At 46.7% G+C, this 15,981-nt stretch overlaps 1 protein-coding gene across 1 annotated transcript in view; it reads right to left on the bottom strand.

The window, feature by feature from the left end:
• The window catches only part of ENPEP (glutamyl aminopeptidase), a 77,915-nt gene that overhangs the window by 25,506 nt on the left and 36,428 nt on the right, over window positions 1–15,981 (bottom strand). Inside the window, exons 7-8 of the mRNA XM_056855316.1 lie at window positions 10,234–10,368; window positions 5,612–5,677 (exon numbers count right to left, since the gene is read on the bottom strand). Coding sequence (XP_056711294.1) covers window positions 5,612–5,677; window positions 10,234–10,368 — 201 coding nt within the window. The remainder of the gene's footprint in view (window positions 1–5,611; window positions 5,678–10,233; window positions 10,369–15,981) is intronic.

The raw sequence follows: 15,981 nt of genomic DNA, 5'->3' as shown, positions 1-15,981 counted from the left end.
GCTTCTTTTTTGTTAAAAGAGTGTGTTCTGTAAGCAGTGACACAAATGTAATTCTCGTTAACAGTTATACCCCCCCAGTTAGACGTTATTGTACAGATTGTTCTGTTTATAACCTGATTCACCTTGTACCCCAACAACTAAAGAGCACATCTTAAAATAGCTCTCATCCATTTAACAAGACAGGAATATATAATGCAAGTACAGCATGTAGACTTCAATAAACAAAAAAAGAACATGGCCCTCTCTGGGACAAATGCACGGCCCAATAAAATATGTCGGGCTGGAAAAGAGTTTCCCCCCCCCCCACCCGCTGCGCTTATGCCCGAGAACAGCTTGAAAAAGAAATAGTTGGGCAAAAGGAAGAACGTGTGTGAAGTACTTCACTGTTTCTGATGTTTATGGCTACGATTTCACGCATGTGTTGTTAGGAAATGGAGGGTAAATAATCCAGGTGGCCATTTACCAAGTGGTAATTTACCATAGCATACACATGGCCACTTGGTAAGCTGATCAGTCGTGTCATGCTGTCAAACCACGAGGAGAGTTTTACCGCTTCCTGCTTTTCCAGTTTTTTTTAAAGTCAGGTGCAAATATGTGGTAAAACTCCCCACATCACTTTGTAAGACGATACTGTTGACTCAAAAGCAAAGTGGTTACATGAACACCACGGCAAGAGATACCGCTTGTTAAATACCCACTGACAGGAAAGTCTAATCCACAAAGAGTACATATCCTTTGGTTCTCATGGTCTCTCGGGCCATCTTTGCACATGGCTGGCTCACGTGGCTGGCTGTGCCTCTGCAGTTGTTCTGCACCATCCTACATTCCAGAGAATGTTCACAAATTTTACCTCCATGGTGGGGCTTCCTCGTGTGCAAATGAAGCCCACAGATGGGCTGAGAAGGATCTGTGAGCCACTGCAAAAGTGGCAGCCGCCAAATCAATGTCGAGATTACTGTAACACTTGACATGCCTTTGAAAAGTGTTCATAAATTTCCACTGGCACAAAATACAGCAGCCAGATTGTTGGTTGATAGGGGCCACCATTAATGTTTGACCCATTGCTAAAAAAAACCTTCCACTGCTTGTCATGAGCTAAATCCAGAATGTTAACTCTGTAAACACTAAACTGAGGCCTGAGCTACCTTTTACCACATGGACCTGCCCACCATTTAAGGTCTTCATATGAGGCTCTCCTCCACCTTTCGTCTGAGGGGAAATAGATGACTAGTGGAGAAGAGGGCCTTTAGTGCTGTGGTACTCAGATTTTGGAACTCCCTTCCTAGGCACATTCTTTTTTATCTATATCTGGGTACCATCTGAGTTCCATCATGTTATAAAATGCTTTTAATAGTGTCCAATAACATGTTATCTGGTTTTAGTGCTACCCTTTGTTTTTAACCCTGCTACTACTAGTCATGGGCATTACACATGTTCCATGTTAAACTTTTAGATGGCGCCAGTTGTTTCTTCAGAATAGGTCTGGCCCTAGAGATTCTAGCCTCCAGGTGGGGCCTGGGAATCTCCAAGAATTACAACTCATCTCCAAACTGCAGAGATCAGTTTCCCTGGAGGGTGGACTCTATGGCATTGCTCTCCACTAAGGTCCCTGTCCTCCCCAGGCTCCAACCCGAAATCTCCAGCAGTTTTACAAACTGGATCCGGCAACCCTTTTTCCCCATCCCTCACTGGTTTCTGGGGGGGGGGGACCTAGCAAGCCTATCTGGCCCACTCACTTCAGTCAATTATGCCCATGCCTTCCGGTTGATCCGCAGTGCAATCCTAAACAGAGTTACAATCTTCTAAACCCACTGACTTTAATGGATAGAGAAGGGGTGTCTCTACTTAGGATAGCTTCATCCAACCTGTGCTGATCCCTTTGTGAGTGTAACATAAAAGTCCAGGTTATGATCCAGGTGGACTGGGACACCAAAATATCCCTGGCAAACAGCCATGCTCCCTCCCATCACCATAGGGTTGCCAGTTCCAGGTTGGGAAATACCTGGAGATTTTGGGGGTGGAGCATCAGGAGGCCATGGTTTGAAGAGGGGTGGGGTTTCAATGACATTTAATGTGACAGAGTCCACCTTCTGAAGCAGTCATTTTCTCCAGGTGAACTGATCTCTGTCACCTAGGGTTGCCAGGTCCCTCTTCGCCACCAGCCGGAGGTTTTTGGGGCAGAGCCTGAGGAGGGCAGGGTTTGGGGAGGGGAGAGACTTCAATGCCATAGAGTCCAGTTGCCAAAGCAGCCATTTTCTCCAGGTGAATCTGTAACGGCTGGAGATCAGTTGTAATAGCGGGAGATCTCCAGCCACTACCTGGGGGTTGGCAACCCTACATCACCAGCTTCCCCCCCCCCCAATGATAGAGGGTCAAAGATCTGGCTAGAGAAGAAGGCAGCATTGTTGTGCTCCTCCTTGCCGGCCCCATAGTGAGGGTGGCGGCATTCCGGGCAGAAGCCCACTGGGGCTTATGCTGGTAACGTAAATGGCCAATCTGCCCCTGGGTTTGCACTCTTTCCATTATAAGTACCTGCACTGTGTGTGGTCCTCGTGGAGAACCTCTTTTTCTCCAGATTTTCAGCAGAATTCAATGAATCATAGAATAGAATCATAGAATCGTAGAGTTGGAAAGGACCACCAGGGCCATCAAGTCCAACCCCCTACACAATGCAGGAAATTCACAACTATTTCCCCCCTCCACACCCCCAGTAACCAGAAGATGGCCAAGGTGCCCTCCCTCTCATCATCTACCTAAGGTCCCAGAATCAGCATTGCTGACAGATGGCCATCTAACCTCTTCTTAAAAACCTCCTGGGAAGGAGAGCTTACCACCTCCCGAGGAAGCCTGTTCCACTGAGGAACCGCTCTGTTAGAAAATTCTTCCTAATGTCTAGACGGAAACTCTTTTGATTTAATTTCAACACGTTGGTTCTGGTCTGACCTTCTTGGGCAACAGAAAACAACTTGGCACCCTCCTCTATATGACAGCCCTTCAAGTACTTGAACATGGTTATCATTCAAGTTTAACAAATTCAAGTTTGTTGAGCTGCATGTTGCTGAGTTCTGAGGCAGGCCCAGCACTAGGATAACTACTCCTTGACTAGGCAGACATGTTGCTTGCTTGCTTGCTTCTGAGCTTCCACTGGGGCCACCACAGACAGAACTGGGGCCACCAAAGGCTCAGCATGAATAACATCCCCTTGCATGATGGTTTGAGTACTGTTGTTTTCATCATTTCTTTTGCAAGCCCCTTAGAGGTCTGAATGTCAATATGTGGCATATAGTGTTGCAAAATAAACAAATCCGGGAGTATTTTGAGAGGGAGTGTATGTGCAAGAGAGGTTTCTTCCTTTCTTTGTTTTTTGTACTCAAGAAGTGTTATGGCCTGGGTTCTTTTGAAGCATCCTTGTTCTCTGTCTCTCTCTGCCTTTGCATATGTATATTTGCCCCAGAAGGTCGCACCAGAACCAACGGGTTAAAATTAAATCAGACGAGTTTCCATCTAGACATTAGGAAGAATTTTCTAACAGTTAGAGCGGTTCCTCAGTGGAACAGGCCTCCTCGGGAGGTGGTGAGCTCTCCTTCCCTGGAGGTTTTTAAGCAGAGATTGTATGAACTTAGGCAGTTTGTGAGAGGGAGGGCATCTTGGCCATCTTCTGGGCACTGGGTGTGTGTGGGGGAGGTAGTTGTGAATTTCCTGTATTGTGCAGGGGGTTGGATTCTATGATTCTGTGTGTGTGTGTGTGAGAGAGAGAGAGAGACTGGCCCACTGAAGTAGATCCTCCATAACCCCCTGTCTCCTCTTCACACGTTACAGAGTAAACAGGTAGTGTTGGGGGTTCCCTCCCTGTAACAAACCACAGTCACACATAAGTTGTAGATCCTCAATTCCCATGCTGGCAGTGTCCAATTAGGGTCAGGACCATAGCACTGATGAAGAAGGGGCTTTGGCCTTTCCCCCTGCACCATTTTCCAAACTGGAGAAAGTGCTAGGGATGCTACTTGGGGAAATCTACACATTTCCACGGATATACATTAATTTCTCCAAAAATTACTCTGTAATGTGTGAAGAGGAGACGGGGGTTATGAAGGATCTACTTCAGTGGGCCAGTCTCTCTCTCTCTCTCTCTCTCTCTCTCATACACACACACACACACACACACACACACACACACACACACACCGACACACACACACACACAGAATCATAGAATCCTAGAGTCCAACCCCCTGCAAAAGAATAGTATGATTTGACTCTTTTCTCTCATTTCAGGTGTGTGTGTGTGTGTGTGTGTGTATGAGCATGTTGTCTGTTTTTCTATAGATTTTGAGCTTGCTACACTGTGACAGTAGATGGTGCTGTTTGTCTCACTCATAGCTCCAGAGGCACTTCTGTGCGTTGTTACGCTAGTTTTTATGAGGGTAGCCTAGGACTGTAGTGTGCAGTCCAATTGCAACCTGCTTGTGAGGCAGCAGAATCAACCAGCCCCTCCTGTTATAATTGTGAGCTTTGTGTGATAGCAGGAGGGCAGCGATGGGAACTGTGGGCCTGGATGTCTTTATCACGGTGATATCAGTTCTGTTTGGAGCACGAGATGCATCCATGGTACAACGGCAGGCAATAGGTGAAGGATGTTATGTACAACATCAGCAAGCAGAAACGATATGTTGCTAGTTCGCACAACAGCACTACCCCTTCCTTTGTGAATCGCAGACTGTTGTTGAAGCTGGCCAAGCCCCCTGCGTGTTTTCACAGAATCACAGAATCATAGAGTTGGAAGGGACCACCAGGGTCATCCAGTCCAACCCTCTGCACAATGAAGGAAATTTCAAGCTACCCTTCCCACACCCCCAGTGACCCATACTTCATGCCCAGAAGATGGCCAAGGTGCCCTCCCTCTCGTGATCTGCCTAAGGTCATAGAATCAGCACTGCCGACAGATGGCCATCTAGCCTCTGCTTAAAAACCTCCAGGGAAGGAGAGCTCACCACCTCCCGAGGAAGCCTGTTCCACTGAGGAACTGCCCTAACTGTTAGAAAATTCTTCCTAATATCTAGATGGAAACTCTGTTTATTTAATTTCAACCCGTTGGTTTTGGTACGAGCTTCTGGGCAACAGAAAACAACTCGGCACCATCCTCTATATGACAGCCCTGTTTGTTTACTTTACAGTTCTGATGTTACCCGTTCAAGAGTTGTTTTTTCCAGCAAGAGCCTCGGTTGATCCAAGGTTCCATCTCCAGATAACAGGCATGGGAGTGACTTCTGGGGTGGTTTCTCTGTTACAATAACGCAGGGCAGATTTGACCTGGATACATAATCTGGTACAGTGTGTCCCTCTACAATAGAGGGTTGTGTGTGGGAGAGGATGTGTACTTGATGTGTATAAATTTGTAGTTGTTGTCAGAGATTCCTCGCAGAGATGGACGATGGCCTTTTAGGAAGAAAATGAACTGGGGAATCCTTCTGAAGAATACCTGCACTACACTTGGTGAACCATGGAAGTTAAAGGCACAATTTCTTTCAGTTTCGACCAAAGCCTCATGGTATGATTCAAGTTACTAACAGTTCCTCTTTTTGTGATCCTCCTCCCTGCACATAAATCGTACCTGGCATCCAGTTTTGAAGTTTTCTGGTGAGATCCAGTCTTGAAGCATCCTGAGGATTGATGCTCCCTAAAAAGGTAGGAAGTGTTTTGACATAGTTTCAGGTGGCCTTGTTTTCAATCCTTGACAAAATAAGTGGTATAGACTGATAAAATGCAGTTTTCTTCTTTCTGCACAACCTGGCAATGTATATTATTCCTTGGGGGTGGAAAGTGCCATCAAGTCACAGTTGATTTATGGTGATCCCATAGGCTTTTCAAGGCAAGAGATGTTCAGAGGTGGTTTGCCATTGCCTGCCTCTGGGTAATGGCCCTGGGCTCCCTCGGTGGTCTCCCATCCAAGTACTACCCAGGGTCATCCCTGCTTAGCTTCTGAGAACTGGCACAATCATGCTAGTCTATCCCATCCAGATCAGGGGACACTATTCTTTCCATCTATATTAACAGCTCACCTTACTCTGCCATAAGTGTGCGAACATATAATCCAGGATGAACCAACAGCCACCGATCTGAGGCAGGCATGAGTCAGCCAGCTTACCTTAAACGTTGCCTGTGGCTTCGCAGGAAAGCCAGGGAAACTCCACCCTCTGGCCACAAAGTGCTTTGTCCAAGGCCTTGCTGAGTTTCTGTGGGTTCAGCGAATACTGCCTGCATTCTTATAGTGTTTTGCTGTTTCTGAGAGGCTTCGGAATTTTAGTTTCAAATGAGCAAATGCTTGCAAAAGCCAGGAAATTCCGACTGTGTCAGATTCTAGCTTTCAGTTTTGTGTGTAGTTTTTTTAGCACAATGTGGGAATACTAGAGCAGAAAATGTATACCAGATCCACTCAGTTCCCTTATCCTAACATTTTTGAGTTGGAGTCAGGGCTTCAGTCCAACAACATAGTCTTTCTGCTCATGGGCAGATGCTCCCCTTTGCCCAGAGGTTTTCAAACTGTGGGTTGGGACCCAAAAATGAATTGTACTTCTCTTGCATGGTAGACGGGAGATTTGGGAAGCGGCACAATATCAAATTTGGGCTCTGATTTTATAACACGTGGAAAGGCCATGGAATACAGTTTGCTTCTCCATAATGCTTTGATTTTATAAATGAATTCATGAAAATGAAACATAAACTTGTTCAGTGTTAATGAACTTGTTCAGAGTCTCCTGCATGGCTCTTTAAACCTACACCAAGGCTGGTTTCACACACATTGGATAATGCACTTTCAATGGGCTTTAGCAATGGTTTGTAAATGGATTTTGGAAAATCCACTTGCGAATGATTGCTAAGGTCCACGAAAAGTGCATAATCAAAAGTGTGAAAGCAGCCTGTTGAAAAGTGCATCCCAAATAGTGCAGTAAGTTCAGAAGTGAGTTTCACTTCCAAAAGTTTAAGAACCACTGGAAGAGTTCATGCTTGCAGCAATTGATGCCCATGGCAAATTGTCTATGGCCGAAAACGCATGGCCATTTTGTTGTGCGAGTCTCCGGCAAATGAAGCGAATTGTGGAAGTCTAAATGCATGGCTGACTCCCTCCCACGGAATCAATCCACCTCCCCCTGAAACTTACCAGGATTTTCCAATCCCTGCCTTTTTGTGATTTTAAAGAAATGATAGCTTCAACTGAGAGTGTTCCTTCCAAAAGGGTCTTTAGAGGGAGAGAGGTGGTGGCAGCGGACTGGCCGCAGCCACAGCACCCAGTGCCATGGGAGGAGGAGAAGGCAAGAGGGTGAAGGGGCCTAGAGGTGGCAGCAGCAGATACCTGGGGGCAATGGCCCTGCTGGCAGCTGCCAGATGGCCTTCTCTGGCATCCAGGCCCTCTACTGCCCATCCAATGCCTTCGTGGTTTCATTCTTCTCATGTGTTCAGTTTTTTTAACTCAGTTTAGAAAAGCGTGAGACATGAGAGAGATAAACCAATGACTCTCAAGCCATGCGTTAACGGTCTCAATTGCTTGTTGTAAGCAGCTTTTCTTATCACCAGTGGCTTTGCTTTGATGAGAATGGCTCTTTTCAGGCATTCCATTTTGGCTCTCCAACTGTGTTTAACAGGAGCATGCCATACACATGATCTTCCTGTTATGTGTGGCATCCATTTTGTGTGAATTTTCATGTGCACGTTCATGTACACATGAATAGAACCCCAGATTTTTGAGCGAACATGTTGCTCATGTGTACCAGAGCTGTCTGCATATGGAAAATATGCACATTGTCCCATTCACACACGATGTTGACAGCGTATAATAGGTGTATAATGTGTACAGCACGTACCAAAACAAAATGTTCCGATCCATGTGTGGTAGGAGTTTGGCTAGTGCCTGATTGTGTATAGAATACAGGCATGACCTGACCCTAATAATCTTGCAGTACATGCCTCACAGGTTCAGCAGTTGCTACATCTCCACCTGCCCACATGGACAGCATCTTGTCTGTGGTGAGTATGAATGTGAACACATTAATTTAAGGCAACGTGCAATGCATACACTGGTCACAGCTGGTGTCTAACCAATCAGAAATTATTTTAATCTAGCATATCTTTAAATGAAAAGTTTACCTATTCTTTTCTTTTTTGGATAACTGCAGCACTAGTTCTATTGCAGAGTCAATTAACACATTGTACAGCATGGGGAGGATGTGGAATGGTATAGTAATAGTATAGTCCAATCTTGTCAGATCTCGGGAGCTAAGCTGAGTTAGTACTTGGAAGGGCGACCACCAAGGAAGACTCTGCAGAAGAAAAGAACAAGAGGTCCAGTAGCACCTTAAAGACTAACAAAATTTCTGGCAGATATCGGAAGAAGTGAGCTGCGGCTCTCAAAAGCTCATACACTGCCAGAAATTTTGTTAGTCTTTAAGGTGCTCCTGGACTCTTGCTCTTTTCTAATGCTAGTGACAAACTAACATGGCTACCCATCGTGATCTATCTGAAGAAGAAGGCTATGTCAAACCACCTCCACTTAATCTCTTGCCTTGAAAACCCCACCAGGGGTCGCTATAAGTCGGCTGTGATTTGACAGCACTTTTTACACACACACACACACACACACACAATATGGGGAGAAGCATCTATGCGACATATAATATTGGCGGGGCACCAAAGAGGTGATCTTTGGCTTTAAGAGTGTTCGGCGAGAATACCGCTCGCTTCAACTGGGAAATGCTGGACACTGATGGCATGATCAGGCCGTTCACAGGGGCTCTGCACTACCTTGCAACCAAACTGAGGGCAGTGCACTGCAGAGTTGCTGATGCAGCTGTTGTTCCAGTACATACATACAGTCTAGAACTGTGGCAGTACCAGGGTACTCCTCACCACACTAGGGCTGTTGGGGGGGGGGAAATTCAGGTTCGGGTTTAATTGGCCTTCCCCCACCCCCAGGAAATCCTGAATGCCGAATTCATCTAAACTGGTAAAGGTGGGGATTCAGCTTTAAATTCGGGATTCCTGAAAAATTCGGCCATTTAAGCCCATTAAACCCATTTCGTGGCTTTCCACAGCTCCTGAGGGGGCATTGTTGCAGGTAGAGGTCCCTAATTTTCAGGGTAGCTTGAAGTAACTCTCCTTGCAAGAACCTCAAAGTTTGGTGAAGATTGGGGGTCAGGGGGTCAGGGCCCCCAAAGTTATGGGGGCCAGAAAGGGTCACCCCCTTCCTCCATTAAAACAAATACAAATGGTTTTTAATGCATTCCTATGGAGAAAGGGGGCGACCCCTTCCAGACCCCATAACCTCGGACCCCCGACCCAATCTTCACCAAACTTGGGGGTTCTTGCAAGGAGAGTCCAAGCTACCCTGAAAATTTGGGACCCCTACCTGCAAAAATGCCCCCCAGGACCTTTGCAAAAAAAAAGGATTATATCAATCCATGAGAAAAGGAAATGGCTTTTCCCCATGGATTGGTATAATGGGCTTTTTTGTTTGCAAAGATCACACTAAAGATTCTGAACCCAGCCACTTTGCCAATGCATTTCAAAGGAGGAGGATGGGGGTGACCCCTTTCAGAACCCATAACTCTGGACCCCCTGACCCAATCTTTACCAAACTTGGGGGTTCTTGCAAGGAGACTACCTTCTAGCTACCCTGAAAATGTGGGACCTCTACCTGCAAAAATGCCCCATAGGAGCAGTGGAAAAGTGTTCCTAATAAAGCCAAATTTTCGGGAATGGCAAATTCTGCTTTGCCAATCTTCTGGATTTTGCTGATCCGGTAAACCTGAACCAGAAATTTACCGAAATGGCATTTATTCGGTATTTTTTGGTTCAATTTTTACCAAATCAACAGCCCTACACCACACCTTTCCTAATCATAAAGGAAAGTGTTTCCACTCGATCCAGCATCTCCTGCAAGAAAGGCAAAACTCTGTACAATCCAGATGTCCTCCTTAAAGTTGGCTGTAAAACCAACTTCCTTAAAACCTCATCCCCTGGCCTTTTTCTAAGATAAGTGAACAATAGCTATTTTGGGAACTAATCCCATGGTCTGGCCCATCACGAAGTCATTCTTCTGAGCATAGAAGGAGTCCTCCTATGAGCAGAAGAGCTCCATCAGATCCAATCCCACTCTTCAGACAAATCCCAATTGACTTTTATTTTCCCTTTTATTTCACTGTAATGATAGCTGGGTTCATTGTGGAAGAGCTTTCTTACCTTGCTGTAGGATATGCCATCAAACACAGAGGTTATTTCAGCAGGAGAATTCACGTTCACTACAATAGAGTGAGAGGAGAGCAAAGAGTCTTCCTTCAGCACTGGAAATAGATCATCAATTAAAATTTGGTCCAGCTAGGAGAACGGGGAAAGAAAGGAGGAAAAATCAAAACATGCTATATTAAAATTGTTCCAAGAAAAATATTTTATGATTTCTATTTATTATTAAAAATAATGACAATTTTAGCTATATCTCCACTTAAATGAAAAGAAACACATTAAGAATGGTTTGTACATCAGCACTAACAAAAATGCTTCAGTTGCTAGGTTATCACCTTGTTTACTTTAAGTCTCTCATTTTATGGTACAAACATGGCAGTAACAATTTACTATAATTCTTCCAACACAATGTTTCCGGGATGGAAACATTACTTTCACCCAGACAACTGATTTGTTTATACCATTTACTCTTTACAACATCCCCCCCCCCAACAGATGCACATTATATGGCATTTGCAGCTTAGCAATCAGAGTGAGAGAGAGCACGTTACTCATTTTAGCTCGGTAACCTGCTATAAAATGGATTAAAGGCTCTGCAAACAAATTACACTTGTCCTATAGGGTCATTCTCTTATCCTCTGCATATCTGTCTCTTGTGTTACAGCAACATGTGACACATGTCCCCTAATCTGCAGGTTTAAAGGACCACAAAATGGCTGATTTTAGATACTTCATCCTATATAATATTCTAACTGACTGACTGTAATCACCAGGATATCTTTCCCGATATTCAACTCTCCATCTCCTAAACTCTTCTAAGACCCAGTGTACACATTTAGAAACACTGCATTGCTTGCGTTTCAGTAGCTTTGATTAAGCTAGTATTCAGCACCAATGTTTGCTTTTCATATGTGAGGAAGTGACTTGCATGTCTGTTAAGTGCTGAGCCTGGTTTTTGAGATGCAATGGATGCTATGGAAAGCGATTCAGTACCTAGCACAATATAGTGGATTTATGCTGTCCCTGTAGCTGGCTTGGAAGGCATCTGGTCAGAGAGGGAACAGATGCATTTGGCCTATCACCCAACTGCACACAATTCTTTGGAACCTCAACTTTTAGGACTGCAGAAGTCTTGTAGAATCATAAAGCCCAACTCCCTGCATTGAAGCAACACTCAGTATACTTAACACCTGATGGACACATATGATGCCATCAACTGATGCTATGCTCTTTATTCATTGGTTCCCCCCCCCCCAGTAAATCATTATTGCTCAAGTATTTGGGATTGAACAACACAAACCAGTCATTAAGATGCTTGTGTTAACCCAACAGCCATCAACTGATTCTATGCTCTTTATTCATTGTCCCCCCCCCGAAAATCATTATTGCTCAAGTATTTGGGATTGAACACAAACCAGTAATTAAGTTGCTTGTGTTAACCCAACAGCCAACTGATTCTATGTTCTTTATTTATTGGTCGTCGTCCCCCGGTAAATCATTATTGCTCAAGTATTTGGGATTGAACTACACAAACCAGTCATTAAGATGCTTGTGTTAATGTCAGATTCTAGGACTCCGTTGCCTCTCAGGAATCATCAACTTTACTCCAGACGTTTGCAGAGAGTTAAAGTAGAATTTATTTGAAAGGAAGAGTACAGTAATCTATGAAACACAACGTTACAATGGCGCAAAATCATTTGGAGGGCATTCTTATAGAGTACACAAGCTAGAAATGTTTACAAGTAAAAGCTTTGAAATGCAAAACATTAGAGGTTCCCCAACACCAAGAGAGAGAATTCACACCTTAAGATCAGAGCAGGATTACAATCAGGAAGTCACTTTGAAATGGAGATCTCTCGAGCCTTTGGCTGTTGCCCCTTCCTTCCTTTCTCTTTCCCATGGGAAGGAGAGGTGAAAAGAAAGTCACCTCGCTATCCAGGGTTCGATTGCATGCCCTCGCTGACACTCCGCCTCCCCAAAGCCCCCCCCCCAGATTTCCTGGTTTGCCAGGGTAATGGCGATGGAAATCCGCTACAAGGGTGGGAGCCTGTACGTGAACAGCGGACACCCACTCATCGTGACTGGAATTTAAATGTTTCCAACGCACAAGATATTCCAGTCGCCCCCTTCGCCTCCGAGAATCGAGCACCTTGGAGATTTCAAAGTGCCGTTCGCCCTGCACCATGATGGGAGTTGCCGCTTCGGGTTCGGGGTGCCATTCTGGTGCTTGTAGAAAGGGTTTTAGCAGACTCACGTGAAACACTGGGTGCACCCCTTGTAAGGATTTGGGTAGCTCCAACTCCACCGTAACCTCATTGATAACTCGGGAGATAGTGAACGGACCCACAAACCGTTGGCTCAATTTTTTGCACGGGCGTAAAGACCTGAGATTCTTGGTGGAGAGATACACCTTCTCTCCGACCCTCAATTCCCACTGAGGTGCTCTGTGTTTGTCTGCTTGTATTTTGTACCTGTCTTTAGCCTGTTCCAGGTTTTTTACAAGCCAGGGCCAAGTGTTCCTCACTGTGTGAGCCCATTTAGACACCTCGGGGGGATCGCCTTCTGGTGGGGTAGGTACAGCCCCTAAGGGTCCAAAATCCATCCCATAAACCGCTTTGAATGGGCTTACCCCGGTTGCAGAGTGTACCGAGTTATTGTAGGCATATTCTGCCAGTGGCAGCAGATCAACCCAATTGTCTTGGTGATAATTAACAAAACAACGCAAATAACATTCCATCACCGCATTAACCCTTTCGGTCTGCCCATCCGTCTGGGGGTGATAGGCAGATGACAAACCCAACTGCACTCCTATAAGCCCTAAGAACGCTTTCCAGAACTTAGACACGAACACCGAGCCCCTATCCGAGACCACCTTCCTCAGAAATCCGTGTAGTTTAAATATGGCATGTATGAATAAGCGAGCCAGTTTGTGAGCAGATGGCATCCCTTCGCACGGCACGAGATGAACTTGCTTAGAAAAAAGATCCGTGATTCCCCACAGAACAGTCTTCCCCTGACTGGATGGGAGGTCGGTTATGAAGTCCATCCCAATCACTTGCCAGGGTGCCTCAGGAGTTTCTAGGGGCTTTAGTAATCCCGAGGGCTTTCCCATCAAACGTTTACTAGTTGCGCACACAGGGCAGGATTTGATAAACACCTCGATGTCTTGGCACATTCCAGGCCACCAAAACTGTCTTCTTATTAGGTGCAAGGATTTAGCAAACCCAAAATGTCCCCCTATAGTTGAACTGTGGCTCCGTTCCAATATTTCCCGCCTCAGTTCCCTGGGCACGTAATGTTTGTTCTTACAGATACCGTTTTTGTCCGTCACCTGGGATGGGATAGATTCTTCCTCCCGCTCCCGCTGAAGAGCCTCCCCCCACTTTTTCTTGACTACCTCCGGGAGGCTTTCTGGAACTGCCCAGAGGCGGGGAATGGCAGCATCCGACCCCGGCAAGGAGGTGGGTACCGGCCCTTCAGCCTGGTCCCCTCACTCTATTTGGGAGATTTCCCCCCCCCTCCCCAGAGGTTGTGGTCGGAAGTTCTCCGGGGACTGCTGGGGATGAGGAGGCGGGAGCGACCACCTCTCGAGGGGGACTCGAACTCGAGTCTTGTGCCGCCGCGCGGCTTTGTGCTCTGGTCAGAACTCCTGCACTATTCCCCTCTGGAGTCAAACCCAGGTGTTCCCGTGTGAAAAGAGAACCCACCGGCCTCTCAACCTGACACTCATATTGCGGCATGCGAGACAGTCCGTCTGCTAAGCAGTTTTCTTTCCCGGGCATGTGTTTGATGGTAAAGTGATTAACCCCTGGGGAGATATCACATAACCTAGAAACGACAACTGGTCCTGATTGAATGCACATTTTGATAACTTAGCATACAAATGATTATCCCTTAAACGGCGCAACACCTCCCTCACCAATTCCCTGTGTTCTGCGGGGTCCTTGGAGTAAATGAGGAGATCGTCTAAATAAACTATTACGCCTTTAAATAGGAGATCGTGGAGGATCTCATTAATTAACTGCATGAAGCACGATGGCCCCCCCGACAGACCGAATGGCATGACTAAAAATTCAAACAAACCATAACAACAAGAAAAGGCCGTCTTAGCTTCATCCCCCTCCTTAATCCGGACCCTGTAGTAGGCTTCCGCCAGGTCAATTTTCGAGAAAACACAACCCTCCTGCAACGCACTCAGGAGGTTCGGGATTAAGGGAAGGGGGTAGGCATTCGTTTCAGTAATCGCGTTAAGTCCCCTATAGTCTACACACAGTCTGAGATCAGATGTACCTTTCTTCTTCACGAAGAAGCAGGGAGAAGAAAATGCAGCCTTGGACGGCCGTATGAAACCCGCTTCAAGTTCTTGTCCAGAAATTCTCGCAGCACTGCTTTCTCTTGAGGACTCATGGAATAAACTCAGGCCTTGGACGGTTTAACGTCCTTAATCAGTTCGATGGCACAATCCGTAGTGCGTTGAGGGGGCAATAAGTCACAGTCTGTCCCCTCAAATACATCTGCAAAGTCACTATATTCTGGGGGCAACGTGGGTTCCTCCAAAGCAGCGGCGCTTCCCCCTTCGCCTCCGGGTAAGTCATCTCGGCTGTGTTTCTCGCACTGGGGAGCTCCAAACACCACCCGCCTTTGTTCCCAATCAATGCTCGGGTTATGCCCCGCCAACCAATTGATGCCGAGAACCACCGGGTAGGAAATCTTAGGAACTACCGTGAAGTGGATCTGTTCCCAGTGGTTTCCCACCCCCAACCACATCTTGTGAGTGTGCAAATGAACCAGCCCTCCCCGCAGGTCACTCCCATCCATTTGATGGAAATGTAAGGGATGGTCCAGTTCTCGAGTCCCAATTTTCAGACGTTCTACCACCGCCTGATCAATTAGGGTCCGGGAGCACCCGGAGTCCAAGATAGCCACAACGGCCACAGGTTTCCCCCCTTGGGGGTTTCATAATACAACAGGTATCAGCAATGTCTCTCCCTGTTCACTCACCCTACATGGAGCCGGTTTGGTTTCTTCCGAGGGCGCCCTCCATGCCGGTTCCCTCACAGAAGGCCGTCCTCGTTTTTTGCCGGTGAGGGGCTTCGGAAACTATCTCGGGTACAACGGTTGTGGAGATCCGATGAGGTTTCAGCTTGCAGGGCCGCCGCCCCACGGCGACCGTTCATCCCCTCCGCTCTCCTGTGCTCCAGGTTCCGAGGTGGTGTCGCCTCCCACTCTTGTGCCGCCCTGTTGCTCGTCCCTTCTGACGGCGTGCTGGTACACTTCGCTGCAAAATGGCCCATCTTCCCACACTGGAGGCCAGCTCCCTCCCTGAACCGACGTGCCCTGTCGAGACTGTAGACTCCTCGATGTCTTCCCTCTCGCCGGGAGCCTGCTGCGTTATCCCCTCTCGCGGGCGGGATAGGGATCGTCTTCGAAGGACGATCCTTGGAGAACTGGAGGGTGAGCTTGCGATTCTCCACCAGGGCCGCTAAACTTATCCACTCCTCCACCGACTCTGGGTCTCCCAAAGTCAAACAGCCATCCAGCACTTCCCACCGCAACCCTTCGCGGAAGTGCTGAACCTTTGTGGCTTCACTCCACTCCCGTATCTTGCATGACAAAGATAAAAAGTCCTGTGCATACTCACTGAGCGGGTTCCCTGCTTCAAACGACGCATGGCAACCTTTGCCTTCTCTCCCCTGTGGGGGTCCTCGAACCGGCGTCGTAGAGCGGACAAGAATTCATCCAGGGATG

Source organism: Euleptes europaea, chromosome 9 (genome assembly GCF_029931775.1).
Source record: "Euleptes europaea isolate rEulEur1 chromosome 9, rEulEur1.hap1, whole genome shotgun sequence".
In the NCBI taxonomy this organism is placed as follows: Eukaryota; Metazoa; Chordata; class Lepidosauria; order Squamata; family Sphaerodactylidae; genus Euleptes; species Euleptes europaea.
Note: the sequence above shows the minus strand (reverse complement) of the source record. Positions and strands in the feature narration are given on the sequence as shown.